The sequence below is a fragment of the Syngnathus leptorhynchus genome, chromosome 4 (genome assembly GCF_054491065.1).
Source record: "Syngnathus leptorhynchus isolate UIUO chromosome 4, UIUO_Slep, whole genome shotgun sequence".
NCBI lineage: Eukaryota > Metazoa > Chordata > Actinopteri > Syngnathiformes > Syngnathidae > Syngnathus > Syngnathus leptorhynchus.
The window spans coordinates 16441617-16458073 of record NC_141198.1 but is presented as its reverse complement, the minus strand read 5'-3'; the positions used below and the strand labels follow the sequence as shown (position 1 = coordinate 16458073).

Below are 16457 nucleotides of genomic sequence, written 5' to 3'. Positions count from 1 at the left end.
TCAGTTCCTGCGAACGGGCTATCGAACAAGGAATGTCTCACATTCGCTCACAAATGAGTACACACAAAGTCTCTGCAACACAAGCAAACGACACATTTGACATGCTTGTGTTGGATTAAGGCTGGAAAGGAAAAATAATGTCACGTTTTTTTGTAGGAAAACAATGAAGTGAATCGTGGCTCCCCACAAAGACATCTTCTTAACAACCCTGACAAATCTGATTGATTAAAAAAGTATTAATAGAGGCTACAAAGTCACGATGAGCGGTGCTAGTCACCAGTTAGCTAACAAGCTAACATACCTCCAGGGCTCCTATTGGCCGGCAAATGAGCAGCAGGCTCATCTGTGGCGTCACCTCATGTCTTGGGAATTTAAATAACACCACCAAGTTGGGCTGTAAATTGAGGCATACAGGGAAGATGCATTTTAGGAGTGTAGACATAGCTAGCTAGCAAAGTACATAATGTAGAGGCAGAAACGGGACACGTATTAAATAAATAGTACTACCATAATACTCTGAAGTTTAGAGGCGTATCTTTCCTGAAAATTGAAGTCAAAAGTCAGAAATGTATGACCTCACAGTGGTTTAGCCTTCATAAATCCCACTGTAGACACATAGTAACAAGAAAAGATCCTTCAAAGGATCAATATATTCTTTGTAGTCTGTTACAATTTGGAAGCTGTTGTGAGAGTTAGACAAGTGTGGTCTTTGTGTTATTTGTGGCACTTTGTTACATTTCAGCTTTGCTCCTGTCTCCAAAAGTCGTTGATCCATAGTCAGCCGCCAACTTACTGATGGCATGTGGCATCAATCACCATTTAAAAAGAAAAAAAAAATCCTGAAAATCACACCCACTCTGTTAACTGACATGTAAAACCAATACCGAGTCCATTTCCTAGCGCTCGGCAGCCGTCGGGAGAGCAGAGTGTTGTTCTTGTAACGTGGTACAATACCCTCTCGCTGACCCCTGAGCTTCTGCGTTTGCTTTGTGTTCTCAGTAGCCCACCACGACCCCGAGCACAATTTCAACTGCAGCTTCATCGAGCCCCCCTCCGTAGCCGAGCAGCCCTCCCCTTCCTCCTGGTCCTCCCAGGAGTCCTTCTCCTCCTTTGAGAGCGGTGACGAAGGCCCAGTTTACTGCGTGCCCCATGAAGGTGAGTCATCGCCAGGAATAAATAAACACATTGCTTATCTGCACTGACGCACATGTATACATGCTTAATGTGTTATTGGCATGAGAAGTGCCTCCCCCCCCCCCCCCCCTACTCACGCATGCACAAGGTTTGTGAAGATCCCCCGATGCGGTGACTCATTCACTTCTGCAAATCTCATTATGTGAACCGTGCCTCTCATCATGTGCCATCGGTGTCTTACTTTGAGAGAGAGAGAGAAGTCTAAACAGGAAACGGTATGGTCAAGTCAGCATGTGGCTAGAATCCAAAGAGAACTTCTTGATGTTGGGCAAAAAAAGATTTCCATCACTTTCCATGCAGGAAGTGCTGGATTTGTTGGATTTTGCACGCTCAAGTTTCCTTATTCTTTCCAACATAAAGGGTTTATGAGGAATTAGAAGACTGATCATATCTGACGGGTCAAATCTCTCTCTTCCCATTCTCACGTATGTCTGCATGTCAAGAAGTCATTGCTGAGGAAAGGCAAATCTTAAAACTGGATCTACCGAATCCAAATAACCCCCAGGAACAGGAAACTGCTATTTTATTATTTGGGAGCCCGTGAAAAAAATATCCCGTTTGGGCCCCAGCACTTGAAAAAATATTTTCATTTATTTCCGCCTTACCGTTATCAAGGAAAAATGCGTACAATCCTGCTAAGGCGATGACATCATAAAAATTGAGCTGCCTTCTTATCATTTTGATCAACCTTTTCATTTGCATTTGGTGAGATGTTATCCCTTGAGAAATTACGTTCCTTTAAAAGTAAGCATCAGAATCAGACATTGGCATCTCAAGAGAGCAGAATCACCAAATCCACTCAGGAACTTTTTTCGTGACCCTATTAACCAGGATCACCTGACTTATGTATTTGATTAGTAATGCAAATTTATGTTGATGTGCCACAGAATCCGTCAATGAAAGCAAGGAGAAGCACAGTCCAGAAACCGAGAAGCCCGAAGCCGCCCCCGCTGATGAGGATGCAGGAGAGTACACCTCCCTGAAGGATACCAGTGTCATGAAACCAGAGGGCGGCGATCCACCCACCATCAAGTCCTCAGACAGCGAAGGCTCCACCAGCGGTTCCGAATACGCGGCTGCGACCCTTTACGCCCGTATTGCCCGTCTCTCCAAACAGTCCAAAGAGGATGAAAACAGCAAAGATGGGGACCTACCAAACCCAGAGTACAAGCGCAACGGAAAACCACCACCGTCACCCGGTAGGCCCAAACCCCGACCGCCAGACCCTTCGACCAAACCAAAGGTATCGTGGATCCACGGAAGCGCTCCCCAGCCCGACCAGCAAGGGCAGGGGGTCATGAAAGCACTTTCCGTCCCGAAAGAGAAAAAGCGTAGCTCCAGTGATGTCTCCGCCAAGAGCGAGAAGACCAACGATCAGCAAAGGAAGAAGGAGGGTGATACCAACGGCTCACCCAGTAAACACAAACCTCTGCGAGGCAAGAAGTCTGGGGATGGCCACAGCAGTCCCAGTCACATGGAGCACATCAACGGCGTGGTTCAGAACGCCCTCAGGAAGATCAGTAGCTTCCACAGCTCTTCGTCCGAGAAGAAGAGTGCCGATACGTCCAAAGAGACCCCTAAGGAACCCCCTAAGAGCCCCAAGGTCATCCATCCCCACATGAACTCTGAGGCCGCCACACTCCTGGCTGCTCAGCTCAAGGAGAAAACCCAAAGCATCAACAGGAACGAGGGCACGGGCCTGACAAAGACCAACGGACTATCGACGCCCAAGGGAACCCGGGAGAGGCCCACACCTCCGCAGAAAGCCAAGAGGACCCCTTCCACCGGCTTGAACCAGCAAGGTTCCACTAAGCCACTGATTCCCACCTCCAGCAGCCTCCAGAAGATGGTGGCGCCGGTCACCACTGACCACGGGAGCCCTGAAGCCAAGAGCCCAGAAAAGCAGGACTTGAACGGCTCGAAGCCGGGGGACCCGTCGACGGATGCTACGCCCAAGAAGACTCCCATTAAAAAGCCTCCGAGGAAGAAAGGCAAGGAGGCTACTTTGGATACGCCGGAGAGCAAAACACCACAGCAAAAGACAGCCATCATGCCACCCCAGATTGTCAAGTAAGTGTGTTTTGTTTCACAAATTGGCAGCAAAAGAGACAAAAAATGGATTTGTTGGAAACTGACACCAGAACCTGCCATTAATGCTACATTCAAGAAAACCGGGGACCTCGGTCTGACCTATTTTCAAAGTCAAATAAAAATCTGCCGACCGTCAGCAACTAGTGTAGCGGGTGTGCATCGCTTCTAACTCGAGTTGTAATCTGTTGTACTTTTTTTTTAAGTTTGGAGTTCAGAAATCTTTCTAGTTTTCTGGAATGCATCAAACCAGTATCATTCTGTTTTCAAGTACTTTTCACAGGTACTAAACGTACCGGTTCCTTCGAAAATGACAAACTATTCTCATATTTCTGTGGACCAGCATGCGCGATTTTAAAAGGCAAAATATTTTATTGCCAACCAAATGATATTTTATAGATGGGGTCAGTAAACTTCAGCAGTTCACAAAACCGGAATTGCCGTCCAGACGCTCGTAACCTATAAACAGAAAACTCACGTGCTTTCTTGTGACGTATAGTGTTTCACTTGTTTCTAAACTGTGAAAACAAGTCCAAAAATACTCCAAGTTTCCAAAGTCATCAATAGATTCAGAGCAGATTTTCTCCATTTTGAATGTCTGGACCGGCACCAATTCACCAGAAGGTTGCGCTCGGCTGAGAAATCAACATATTAAGCTGAAATCCTAAGCCGGCGTTGAGCTGCGTGAACTTTTCATCATGCTTATAAAACATTTTGAAGCATCCATTTTCCAAACCACAGCCATCTGGAGTTGGCGCAAGCGGCATTTAATAAAACATAACCTCTAATGTTTTGTCTACCAACGCTTGTGTCAAGTGACGACTGTTCTCTCAAAAACAGATCAATGAATGTGATCAGAACCTTTACTGTTGTCTGTTTGTGTCATTAGGTTATAATAAAGACGTTAAAAAAAAATGAATCAAGGATCAGATTGCCATTTAATGCTGAAGAACCAAGCTGCTTTTTTTTGGGGATGAAACTTAATGGTAGCGTGTTGAAGTGTGCCTCGACTGTGGATCAGTTTAAGCAACAGAAGCCTGTTAGCTAGCAAAAAAAAAAAAAAGCTCGTTAGCTGGAGATAGCTTGTTAGCTAGTATCCGTTGTTTGTGTTGGTTTTTAAGCAAAATGGTGGACTCACAGGTACTTAAACTGGAATGATTTTTGTTTTTCAAGAGGAAACGGTTCTTTGTTCAGGGTCTTGTTGGATGGCTACGATGAAAGTTTGTCTTTTTAAGGTACAAGTTCCCAAGTTACTTTTACAGCGTGTATACATTGTGTACTTTTTACTTGTTATCTTTGTAAGCTGTGCTTATATGACCTGTGTTTTTTTTTTTTTTCTCTGTGTCTTAATGAACTGGCTTTCATGTTGGATCTTACGGAGGACTATGAGGACCACGCTGAAAAGAAAAATTGGGAAATTAAACTTAAATTGACTTAAATGTCAGCTGCTGTCTTTATGGACGTAGAGTCATCGGATATCTTCTTAAAACGATTCTTGTTGATGAAAGCCAAGAAATGAGGTCAATCCGCTTAGTTCTTTCTCAGGAACATGCAAACGTTTGCACACTTACATTTATTCACATTTTGTTGTTTGGCAAACTTTGACACAATTCAATACAGTTCCGAGATTAAAAACAAAAACAAATGCTGTTTATTGGATGCTAATCTTAGCTAATTTATGCGTCCAGCAAAACTCACGGCAGCTCGGCTAACCTTTTTGCTTTTGATTTATTGTTTGACCACTTTGCGTCCAGACTGCAAAAGTCCCAACCGATTTACAATTCAATCATTTCTTTAGAGTGTTGACCTAATGATCCTTCGTACTGTTTCTTTGTTGTTGTTGTTGTTTTAAAATTCCATTCTGTAATGTTCACAATGTTGTTCTCTGTTATGTTTGTAGAACACTTAACTGCATGATGCAGAATATAATTTTTATGGCATTAAGAGCTGCACGGGAAAACTGTAACCCCCAACTTGCCCTTTTCCATGTAGTTGAACTCATTACAGATGATTGTACAATTGATACCACTGACCTATCATTGCATACATAAAACCATGACTTGTAAAAATGGTGTGGCAATTTTTCAATTTGACTTGCTCCTGTCTGGGGTTTTTTTTTTTTTCTTCAACAGGATGCATTTGTGTACAAAAGGGCCTCAAATGCTTCAACACAGTTAGCAGCTGTAACGTGTTTGTTTTGTTCATGTGCGTGTTTTGAAGTATATTTGTGTACCGTCATGAAGTCGCTGTTTTCATTTACATACCTGGAATAAAAGAAAAGAAAACAATTCAATGTCACTATTGTGAGACCAACTGTAGATTTTTGTAGGGCACGGAAAAATAGCTAATAAATAATATTACGATGAAGAATCGAGGGGGAAAAGTTTGAAGCAACAAATTGTAATTTGTGTCAAGGTTTCAATGACTAACTGTTGAATCCGTTTCAGATCATTTATTGTGGCCTTCTCATGGCCGCGTGACCCACATTCAACTTTATTATTCCAAACAGCACTCAGCTAGAACATCTGTGCTGTTTGGAGAGTCCCAGTGTTGTACCTGAACAAAAGTTTAGGAGTAGCTCGCAAGCTCATTTTTGGAACGATAAACTTATTTCATAACATTTTAAATTATGAACTGAACAAGTTCATTTTAAAATTTATGAACTGACCCTTGAACTGGTTTGTGTAGTTCCCAACACTGGAAAGTCCATATTGACTCACAGACCAATAAATGTCTGATTGTCTTTTCTCCTTGACATATGACCCGGAATCGACGAATGGCGGCTCTTCAAAGACGCCAAGGAAATCGGGGGACTGTTAGTTTGGATCACTCCAGAATAGAGGGGGGGGGGGGGGGGGAGACAAGAGCGCCTTTCACAGTGGAAACAGTAGAACGTCTGTAATGGGACGCAATCACGCGCTGCATGTATGTCTTGCCGAAGGGAGAAGATACACAAAAGAATGGCTGGAGAGGTCATGTGATTGCTAATTGGAGACAGAGAGCAAAGCAGTAGCCGGCGTACATTTTCAATTCTTTCCTTTCTCTGTCCACCCCGCTCTGAATTTGATTATCTTCGAAATAATCTCGTCTGTCGTTTTTTTGGTGTAATTGTATTGGCTCTGCGACCCAACAGCATACAAAGGAGCGACTATCCGCTGCAAGGCAAAGTGTGGTCAAACAGTTGTGGTTAGACATGGGGGGGGGGGTTGGGGCTCGGCGACATGTCCTCTGCCAGTCCAAACATGACATGGATCACACCAGACCTATAGAAACAACAGTGCTTAAAAAACGTAGCCACCAATGAGTCAGCCAAAAAAACGCTGCGGACCCAGAAAAACCAGTCCCAGAGTTTCCATAGCAACCGGAGTCGATTGGAACCACATCTGGCAGCCATTTGAGTCCCCGCGAGGAGAGGAAGAAAGAAATTTATGAGCGAGGGGGAAAAAGACAAATATTTTCTGCAATGCAAAGCAGAAAGAAAACGGAGTCGAGTTACACATGAAAGCGGTTGAAAATATTCGTTTTGAGTCGAGAGTCGATGATGGATGAGGCTTCAGTCAAACTTGTGCAAGTGGAAGAAACGTTTAAGATTCACTCGAGAGCGTCTTTAAACTCGTTGCCAGTAGGAATGATTTCATTGTTGATTATCCGACTGACTTTAAGAAGATACGAATGCTTCGTCATTTCCTGTTCTCCCGTCATTTCCCTTACTAGATACCAGCAGATGTTTTTTTTTAATCTCCTGTCTGTCCCTGCCAAAGATATGACAACTAATACGATTTTTTTTATTCTTCACAGTATGTATCCTATAATAAAATACAATTATTTTACTTGACTTCAACTTAGATACACAGTTGTGAGTACTTCTGCCAACTTTTCTTTTTAGGCCCCTGTGGAAAGACCAAATTGTTATTTACTGGAAAAGAAAGCTACTTCTTCTCCTAAAGCGGTGACAGCATTAAATGTGTGGGTGTGTATTTACATTCACAGTCACATCTACTTACTTGCACGCTGTCATTAACATAGACCCCAAACTCTCTCGTAGCGGCAGCGAGCTAAAATCAGCTGCACTTGATGGCACAAATGAAGGCAAACCGCACAGCGGGGCCGACCTCCCAAATGGGAGCTCAGACGAGTAATGATGTAGTGACACCAGGCCACAAGGAGGAAAAAAAAGTCCCTTTTTTGTTGGCCTCGCAAAACCAGCCTGGGATTTCTATCTCATACTTAAAAGCAAACACCAAAATGTTTACTGTTCTATATTCTGAGCATTTGTAGGTCAAATGTTTGTGGTTGAAACATTTCCTCTGTGGTTTTCTTGTTTAATGTTAGAATTGTAATTCTGTCTGGAATCAACCTAAGGTTTGGATTCTGTGCACTATTCTGAGTGCTGTTGACCAAAATGCAGCTAGTTGTTCGATTTTACGAAAGTAGGGGTGAAGAAATCGTCTGTGATACTCAACATAAGACACATCGCGTACTTTAAATGACCACTTAACTGAGCTTATACTACCTTAATGCTAATGCTAAATAGCAGCAGACAATATACCGGTACACAGTCGCATATTCTTTAGCCTTAAGGAAGAACGACTAATATTAGTGCCGCACTGATGATCTGAGAGGAGTTCACACATCTCGATGCAATTTGTGGCCAATGCAGGTAATGAGGAAAAAAACTTTGAATCACGTCGCTGTATGTTCAGTAATATTACGAATTACTAGTTTTTCCAACCAAAGTACAGTAAGTAACAAAGTATTTGTACTTTGTCACAGCTCATCAGTGTGCGCTGTATATTTACAGACATAAGATACAGACATCTCGTCGACGTCAACCTTTACGTCTCTACTCCACTGCACAGTGCGGCCATTATGGGAGCCATGTGTTTCTGATTAGGCAGGCAGAGATTAGAGGGCGGCAAACAGCGGTTGGTGTCTGCCTTCATACCCCCTTCCTCCTGTTTGTCCCGTTCCTACCCTCCCTTCCTTTCCTGCTTCCAGCGGGGGCTTCTCTGATGTGGGACGGCAAGTGGACATCAATCAACAAAAATCCCACCCTTCATCAATTTCTCTGTCCGACATCCGCCCTTGTGTCACTTGCAGGCTCATGTAGGATAGGATAGGATAGGATAGGATAGGATAGGATAGGATAGGATAGGATAGGATAGGATAGGACAGGACCAGGACCAGGACCAGGACCAGGACCAGGACCAGGCCGGACAGGACTGGATAGGATAGGATTTGTAATAGTCACACCATAGCAGTGCCCAGATCTGTATCTGAAATGTTCTAAGCTGACTGACAGGCAGACTTTGGTCGCTCAGGAGAACAGGAAGCATCTTTAAAAAGCCCAAAATCTCGTGGGTGAAGAGGCAGAGGTGTTCCCACGTTTGATTCTTTGCCAACCGTCGCAATCCCAGGGGGGGGCTTCCCGGACAGACGCTGCTCGGTACGCTCGGCAACGTCTGCGTTCCATAAACGGGGAGAGATGGCCTCCTTTTTTCCACTCTGTCAGCAGATGTGTGCAGAAACATCACCACTTGGCGTGTGCCGTGCAATGTAAGCTGAAAAGTGCTGAGCTTCAACTCATGTGGGATGCATCTACACTTGCCACATTTCTTCTCCTGTTTTTCCAGCCAATCAAATTTAACTCCTACATTGGGTTTGGGTCCAAATGAACAGCAATATTTGGATTGCAATTTCCAGTTTTCACATTTTTGATAGACTTTAAGGCCAAATGAATACATCTTTAATTCTCTTAATTTAATGTTTGGTTTGACCGTAATGTTTTACATGTGCCAAACTGTTGCTTGAGTTGAGTTCACTCGTATCTCAAAGCATCATTGTAGTATTTGAAGTCAACTAGCTCCTCTCAGCAAAAAGAGCTTGAGGCCCTGGATTTTTATGAAAGCCACTGTTTTTACTGCCTGTTACTTGACGAATCCCATCCAGAGAAGGCCGCACTCTCTGCCTCAAAGGTTTTATCTGGAAAAGATAGTCACCACAACTGCATTCCAAGCATTGAATACTTTTTTTATTGTAATTGGAATGATAATTGTTATGTGGCTCGAACTGAGATGTACAATATAGCCAGCAAACTTCCAGGAAGTAGCCAGATGTGTTTTACTGTCGTCTCACCGGGACACGACGAGCTTGCGTCCTCTCCACATACAACGGATGGAAGTCATTCAGAAGGATAACACTGTTGAAGAGCTAAAAGACTCTGCTAGCTTAATGCTATTTAGCATCTAAGACTAGATAGAATGAGCCTAAAGACTCTGCTAGCTTAATGCTAAGTTGACTGGATACATGGATAGATTTAAGAAGGAAAGAGTTAAAAGACTCTGCTAGCTTAATGCTAATTAGCATCTAAGACTGGATAGATAGATTTTGTTCAAGTTAAAATGGGCAAATGGCACCGATTTAGCCCTTCAACATGCAAGAACAAACTTATCGAATGACATAAAGGGGACGATTTTTCTCATGAACCAAAAAGCTTTGCAGCGTTTTAATCTTTTTATGTCGCTAACACTTTGTGAGACGACGTGACCTTTCCATAAAACCACCGCAGATTTTCTCATGACCAAGCAAAACAAAAGCATTCCCAGCAGTAAAAGCAGCGCCAATGCCAACTCTGAGAGATCTCTGAGACTTTCCAAAAGCTTCAATCGTTGCGGTCTAAGAATAGCAAGAGAGATCTTATTCATCGCAACGGCGCCCACCTGCTGTCTCCCTCGAGCCACGACTTTCCTGTGCACCCACAACAGAAGAACCGGCATCTAATATTGGAATGTCATCATCTGATTAGCACCGGAGAGTCAAGGTACGCATCAAAAGGGGGCAAAGGTCGAGGCGTGGGAAACAGGTGAGAAAAAAAATGGTTGAATGATTAACTCTGACAGCTGAGTGATGTTATTTTAATGAATTGTCGGCATCATGGCCAGGGCTTTTCCAACATGAAAAGTATTTTAATCAATAAATGATGTTCTCTTTCCAGTACATTCGCTGTGTGTTAAGCCCGTGAATCTGTAATCAGAGCAATATGCTTCAATAAATCCTCACTAAAGCAACACAAAGTGAATTTCTTTCACGTTCGTCTGCTTTAAACGCGCCACGGGATATTGCTTTCATCCAATAGCAAATCGGATCCATTTGTTTGACTTTCCATTGTTCTTTTATTTGGTTGGCATTTGGAAACAGACATTTTCTATACAGGTTTATTCACTTTAGGGTAAGCTGGTTGGTTTTTTTTTTGCCTACAGCTGTGAAATAGTCAACTATAGTCAACTATGACAGGGCCAAATTGAAATGTGCAATATATGCAAGGCACTTTGATCATTATTGTTTGATTTAATGTTACATAAGGTTCCTTACAGGAATATTAAATGGTTCACCCAAAAAGTAAATGAGCCAGCATGGTGCACGTGTAAATAAATGGTCAGAATGGTAACACCTCAGTTGCCACAATTTGAGCCAGGAAAAAAAAACCCTGCCCCTGGACAATTTAGTCTTCAATGAACCAAACGTATGATTTGAAATGCGGGGAGGAAACACGGAGAAAACACTTTTTTTCGCAGAAAGGCCGTAGCTGAGATTCAATCTCAGAACCTCAGAACTGCGAGGCGCACGTGGTAACCACGAGAGCTATCACGGCAAATTACACCAAACAATAGTGAGGCTTTTTATAAACTCATACAAAAAACAACCTTGTTCTGCTCTCCTCGGAATCTTATCTAAGATCTCTTCTTTTTTGTAGCTAACAGGACGTAACAACAGAATGATAAACATAGAGGTAAGTGCTTCGATGAAAGCTCAATTCTTTCCTCCACAGTTTCCATCGAGAACTCCTATTTACTCTCAGAACTCTTAATTCTATGCCAAATTGTTTTAAAATCTAGTCAAGCTTTATTACTATGAGATGATGGCCCAAGCGTACATACAAGAGTCACTACGACATGGAGGTTTGTGTGTTTCTTGACACGTCATTCTCTTGAGAAAATGAAGATCAGTACTCAAATCCTGTCAAAGAAAAAAAGCACTCAAAACTTGCAGAGGTCCCGCAAAGGGGAAGAGCGTTCTCGCGGATGGGCTGCAGTGACACTTTGTGGTCAAAAGCTGTAATTGAAGCCACGATTGGCCCTAATGAGGTCATTCAAAAAGATTGGTTGAAAGGTCAATAAAGACATTAAAAATGATCTATCTTCATTTATTATTCAATTATTAATCATAATTTGTGGATTAAGAAAAAAAAACAATCTGAGTAGGGAATTGTATAATTGTCGTAATCGGCGCTGGAATGAGTCCTTTAATTTACCCCAAATGGCTGCTTCTAACTAAAATGGGCTTTGAATCACAATTGTATTTTTTAAAAAATAATAATTCAGCCCTTTAAAAGAGAAACCACTGTGGGTGTAAGTGTCTGTCTGAGTTTTTTCCTGTTTGTATAAACTCTTGACCAGAACTCTTAACTGGTCCATTCTCTCTCTGACTCTTCTGTCATCAGGTTCCAAAAGCAAAGCTGCCACCTGGCTCCTGTCTGTCAAGATCTGGCTAGTGTGCTGCAAATCTCACACAAGCAAGAGGGAGGGCTGTCCACGGTCCTCCACAAGTACCCTTTGACCTATGAACTCTGCACCCTTGGTGCTCATATTGCACTTTGTTACCAAAACCACCACACTAAGGTGGGGCCAATGCAAAATCTCGAATCATCTTTGCTCATTTTTAAAGAACAGAAATCACTAGTTAATCTCAGAACAAATTTTTAATGGTTTTAATTGGATAAAAAAATTCTATAATATTGTACTTTATAAAAGCCTAGAGTATTTTTGTTAGGCCATAGAAGTTAGTTCCAGTTTAAATTGTTTTTCGGTTTTATCATTATTTCTTACTTTTTGGATAAACGCAATGACAATGTTATGGCGTCATTTCCGGAGTGACCCGACCGCAATTCACGTGACGAACAGCGCATTGAAACTGTCCGGAAATGACGTCACGTCGCCGCCATATTGAAGCTGCCCGCGGATTTGGACAACACTGTTGTCTCTAGTTTGTTATTCACTTCATTTGACTAAATGGGCGCCTATTACTGCGCCATATGTAGGCAAACGGCGTTTAACGGGAAAGGACATATCTTCGGGAAACAGCACCAAAGCAGACTTAGGCTCGTGTTAATGAAATTCATGGAAAAGGTGAGTAATTCATGTAGGGAGTTGTGGAAATGAACGCCCCTTCAGCAAGACCGATTGTAATGGAAATAAGTGGAAAGGGAACAAAACGCTGTTTGCATTTTGTCAGTATGTTAAGAATTAAGAATCTTAATCAGTCAAAATGTGGAAAATTTTCCGTTGTTTTTAACATGTTACAAAGGCAGCTGTTCCTCGTGTTTTCCAGGTAAAAGAAGCACGGCGCACACTTAACAAACCCGAAGTTGAAAAATTTGATGGCTCTCAACACGAGAAAACCTTTTGGTGTTACTGCTGCGGGCGGGAAGTGGAACGCAATGTCACTGACGGCAACATGACCGTCCGACACGGAGGATTGTTGGAGCACATGGCCACGTGAGTGAGATTTTTGTCATAAAGGTTCAAAGTTAACTGTTAGCTTACCTTTTGAAATGGATTTGTTTTCAGGCCAGAACACAGAAAGAGTACCCACAAGTTCTGGTGGGAAAACAAAGCAGACCCCAAGTTAAAAGATAAAGTCATCATCACGTTGGAAGAGACTCAACGGTGAGCTTGGCCAACTTTGCCAAAACATGGAGAGATGTTGGACTTTTGCAACGTTTCTCACAGGAAACAGTAAAAAAAATGATCTTTTATATGCTTCTTTCTTGTAGGTTCAAAGCTGAAGTGGCCAAGGTATTGGAAACATTTGTGGAGAAGGAGGATGAATTCATCAAACAGGTAATATTACATTTTATCCGGTCTCACTTGGCCTTAGTTGTAGTTCTCAGAAAACATGGTTCTGCTCAGGGCTGCCAATGGTGTCCCAGTCTGAAAGTCAATACTTTTCTTTTTCAAATTAATCACCAGATATGACTATTTACAATATTGCAGATATTATTTTTTTTAACCTTCAGTTCTGGGCTCAGATATTACACGACTGGACCACGTTGTTTGAGCGCCACCCCTTAGTTTTATTGACTAAATCCATATTGATACAACCACAACTTCCAGATTTCAAATGTGCTGTTCTGTTTGTCGTCCTCTGTCCATAGCAAGCCGAGTTGATCCGGGCCCAGGAGAAACGGCGCCAAGAGCTCCTCAAGTCTCGTCTAGAGGTTTGTTTCCAAGGATGCAGTGGCGGTATCCATAACTGTGGTCTTGACTGTCAACTCTCGTAATGTTCAGGCGCATAGCAGATAAAGTAGAGTAGATTGTAGCTAGACTGGCAACTACAAAAGAAAGTGTGCAAAAATCAAGAGATTCGGTGTTTCAAAATAATTGTCAAATCGGAGAACACTTGTTTGTGAGGCTTCCTCTGTGAACCGCTGTTGGCTTTTCCTGAATCAAAATCAGCATGAAGCAGCGCCAGAGTCAACCAACGGACCAAACGCAACAGAAACAGTCACAGGGGCCGGTGTCAGGTAACGGCGTATCCCTCAAATGTCTTCAAGTGTCTTTTCATACGGTTTGGGCTCATCTTCTTACCTGGGGGCGCGAAATAGCTTTCGGGCCACGACGACATGGGGAGCCCGCCAGCACACGGCGAGAAGCCTCGTCGATTCGACGGTCAACGCGCAGGAGCGGGGCTTGACTTTTATTGGTCACCAGGTAGACGAAATGCCTTCGAGCCCAACGCATACACAGCATTCATTCACTAATGTCGTTTTTTTTTCCGTCATAGGATTCGTCAAACAGTGGAAATGTACACACAGGTACAGTAAAGAACTGCAGCGATAAGGAACTAAGCAAAGTTAGACATACTTTGGTTTCCAAGTGCTTTGTGTCACAGATTTTTCAACATCAAGATGATCTATTAAAAAATAATAATAATAATCTGCCTGTTTTTGTTATATCGCTAACGGTCTTTGTGGATTACAGGTGCCGTGCCTCCTTGGCTCCAGAAAGATGATCCTCTCGAGGGGACGTCTTCAAACACGGCACCTCCCGAGATTGGCCCGTCGGCCCAGGAGTTCCTCAGACAGAGTAGAGTGCTTTTTTTATTTTTTTATTTGGGGGTTGCCTTCAGCCTTGACAATGTTTGTGATGCAGCTCGCTGGGAAGACGTTAAGTGTTGGAAGGTCTGACGGGAAATCTGTATTTTTCCTCAGAGGAGCAAGAGAAGCTGAGGAAGCTCCCCCCAAACCGAGTCGGAGCCAACTTTGACCATAGCTCACACACGGACGCCAACTGGTTGCCGTCCTTCGGCCGCGTGTGGAACAGCGGCAGACGTTGGCAGTCCAGGTGAGATTTCGGCACGCTGTGCTTCAGCCAGAGACGAACTTTAGTATCTCCTCTAATGTCCGGGTTGGATGTGTATATATTTTTTTTTTGAACAGGCACCAGTTCAGACAGGAGGAAGGCCAAAAGAACAAAGCGAAGAGGAAAATGAAGCAAGGTGGGGAAAGGTCTAAGAAAGCAAAGATGACAGCTAATAACTAATATCTGAGTTGGTGGACCGAGGTTGTGTAGAGTTCCAATACCTGTCGATGATGTAATCTGAAAGCACCATTCAAGTCTATTATGTTGAATATTTGTTTGAAAAACAGGTAATTCGGACACTGACATTTTTGGATTTTGTTTTACAGCCACAGTTGGTCATTTGATTCATGCTAATTTAATTATAGTGTTACCCTGATTACAATAACTCTTGTGACACCTAGAATTTACCAAATGACAGTTTCTGGGTGTGTGCATTGATTATTGAAAGACTTGTGGCTTTGGCGACATAAAATGTCCTCAAATTTACCTTGGCTTTGTATTCGTTGTTTCGTTAAGATAACAGCAGATGGCGCCATACACTGCACTTTTTTAAGTTAAGAACTCGTTGAGGGAGTTAACTATATGTAGTCAAAATGAAATTGAAACTATAAGTGAACCAATACCTTATAGTTATTCACAAAATTTGTTGAACATTTTAAGAAATTTTAAAAATGCACAAAGACTAATTTTTTTTTTTTTCCGAGAGTTTATAAATCCAATAATAATCCATCACAACTTGATAGCTTGCATTGCACATTGGCTGTTTCCTGTGAATATAAACTGTAATTTTCCATTCCACACTGTAATAAATTGTGTGTTATATGTGTGATTCTAGGGAAATATGTGCTGTAACGGTCTGCAGTGGACCTTGTCCTTAACACATTTTTAAAGGCAAATGTCCTGGTTAATGGCCTTCTGGGAAATATCTCGTCACCACATATTAATTTCATTATCATTTTTACAGATCATGAAATGAGCACCAATGCTCACAGGCTCTCAAGCAAATTATAGGTACAATACACATAATTAGGCATGCAATTGGACCTCTGCGGTGGCTCTTCACGTTTTGTATGTCATTAATTTGAGGTTCTGAAAATAGGAGGTCACTAGTGTATCATTATATCGCCATGTAGACCACAGTACAAAACTAATAGGTCTTCTATAATAATCAACCATTCTAGAATGCACTCGCACGCCTATATGTTATCTGCACGTCCTTTCCACTGCACTGTTATCAGCTTGGTAAGGTGCAGTGCACACTACAGCTGCAAATGGGGATATAACGTCTATTTTTAGCTCAGTGACAACATGGCTATGGTCTATTCAGTCCAAAATGAGGAAAGGAAGAGCGTCACCACGTTCCTGTGACGAAGGATTTGATGATTGACGAAGGTCTTTTGACCGCATCTTAAAATCAGACCTGTTCAAATGTGACGCTTCACGTTTTAGCAAAACGCGGATGATTATAATTCTGTCATATATATATATATATTTCTTTTTGTTGCTCTTCATGGATTTTATTGATGAAGTGTAGACTTGAGGCTGGGAGGCGAGAACAAACGCACGTGTACTGGGCGTTTCTTTAGTGAATCAAACGTCCAATCACAGAGCGGTATTTCTGAATAAATCTGCATATATTGAACCAGGCGTATACCCGAAATCCGATTGGCTACGAGGGCTAGGACTAACCAATCGAGTAAATGACAAGCGCTCAGCTGGCAGTGAAGCCCCGCCTTTTATGTATTAAGTAGTAAA

At 42.5% G+C, this 16457-nt stretch overlaps 2 protein-coding genes across 5 annotated transcripts in view; both read left to right on the top strand.

The window, feature by feature from the left end:
• scarf2 (scavenger receptor class F, member 2) overlaps nucleotides 1–5585 on the top strand; it is a 17350-nt gene extending 11765 nt beyond the window's left edge. For 3 of the 4 annotated variants that reach the window (XM_085910099.1, XM_085910097.1, XM_085910100.1), the window contains exons 10-12: nucleotides 1000–1155; nucleotides 2082–3264; nucleotides 4664–5585. In XM_085910099.1, coding sequence (XP_085766225.1) covers nucleotides 1000–1155; nucleotides 2082–3264; nucleotides 4664–4715 — 1391 coding nt within the window. In that variant the 3' untranslated portion in view covers nucleotides 4716–5585. Of the gene's footprint in view, nucleotides 1–999; nucleotides 1156–2081 lie in introns of all 4 variants that reach the window. The other variant, XM_085910098.1, reaches the window with a different exon arrangement.
• A 6690-nt stretch (nucleotides 5586–12275) lies between these two features.
• On the top strand, nucleotides 12276–15610 carry cenatac (centrosomal AT-AC splicing factor). The gene is made up of 11 exons (XM_085910004.1): nucleotides 12276–12467; nucleotides 12670–12836; nucleotides 12909–13007; nucleotides 13115–13181; nucleotides 13496–13558; nucleotides 13797–13864; nucleotides 13946–14051; nucleotides 14125–14155; nucleotides 14322–14426; nucleotides 14552–14684; nucleotides 14780–15610. The coding sequence occupies exons 1-11, from the start codon at nucleotides 12351–12353 to the stop codon at nucleotides 14880–14882; spliced, it is 1059 nt and encodes a 352-aa protein (XP_085766130.1). The 5' UTR covers nucleotides 12276–12350; the 3' UTR covers nucleotides 14883–15610.
• The last annotated feature ends 847 nt before the right edge of the window (nucleotides 15611–16457 follow it).

Excerpts from the sequence above, each read along its gene's own strand:
- cenatac (XM_085910004.1), top strand. The coding sequence starts at position 12,351 with ATGGGCGCCTATTACTGCGCCATATGTAGGCAAACGGCGTTTAACGGG. Across the intron at positions 12,468-12,669 it reads TAATGAAATTCATGGAAAAG|GTAAAAGAAGCACGGCGCAC; the intron begins GTGAGTAATTCA and ends CGTGTTTTCCAG. Across the intron at positions 13,865-13,945 it reads GTCACAGGGGCCGGTGTCAG|CTTTCGGGCCACGACGACAT; the intron begins GTAACGGCGTAT and ends GGCGCGAAATAG.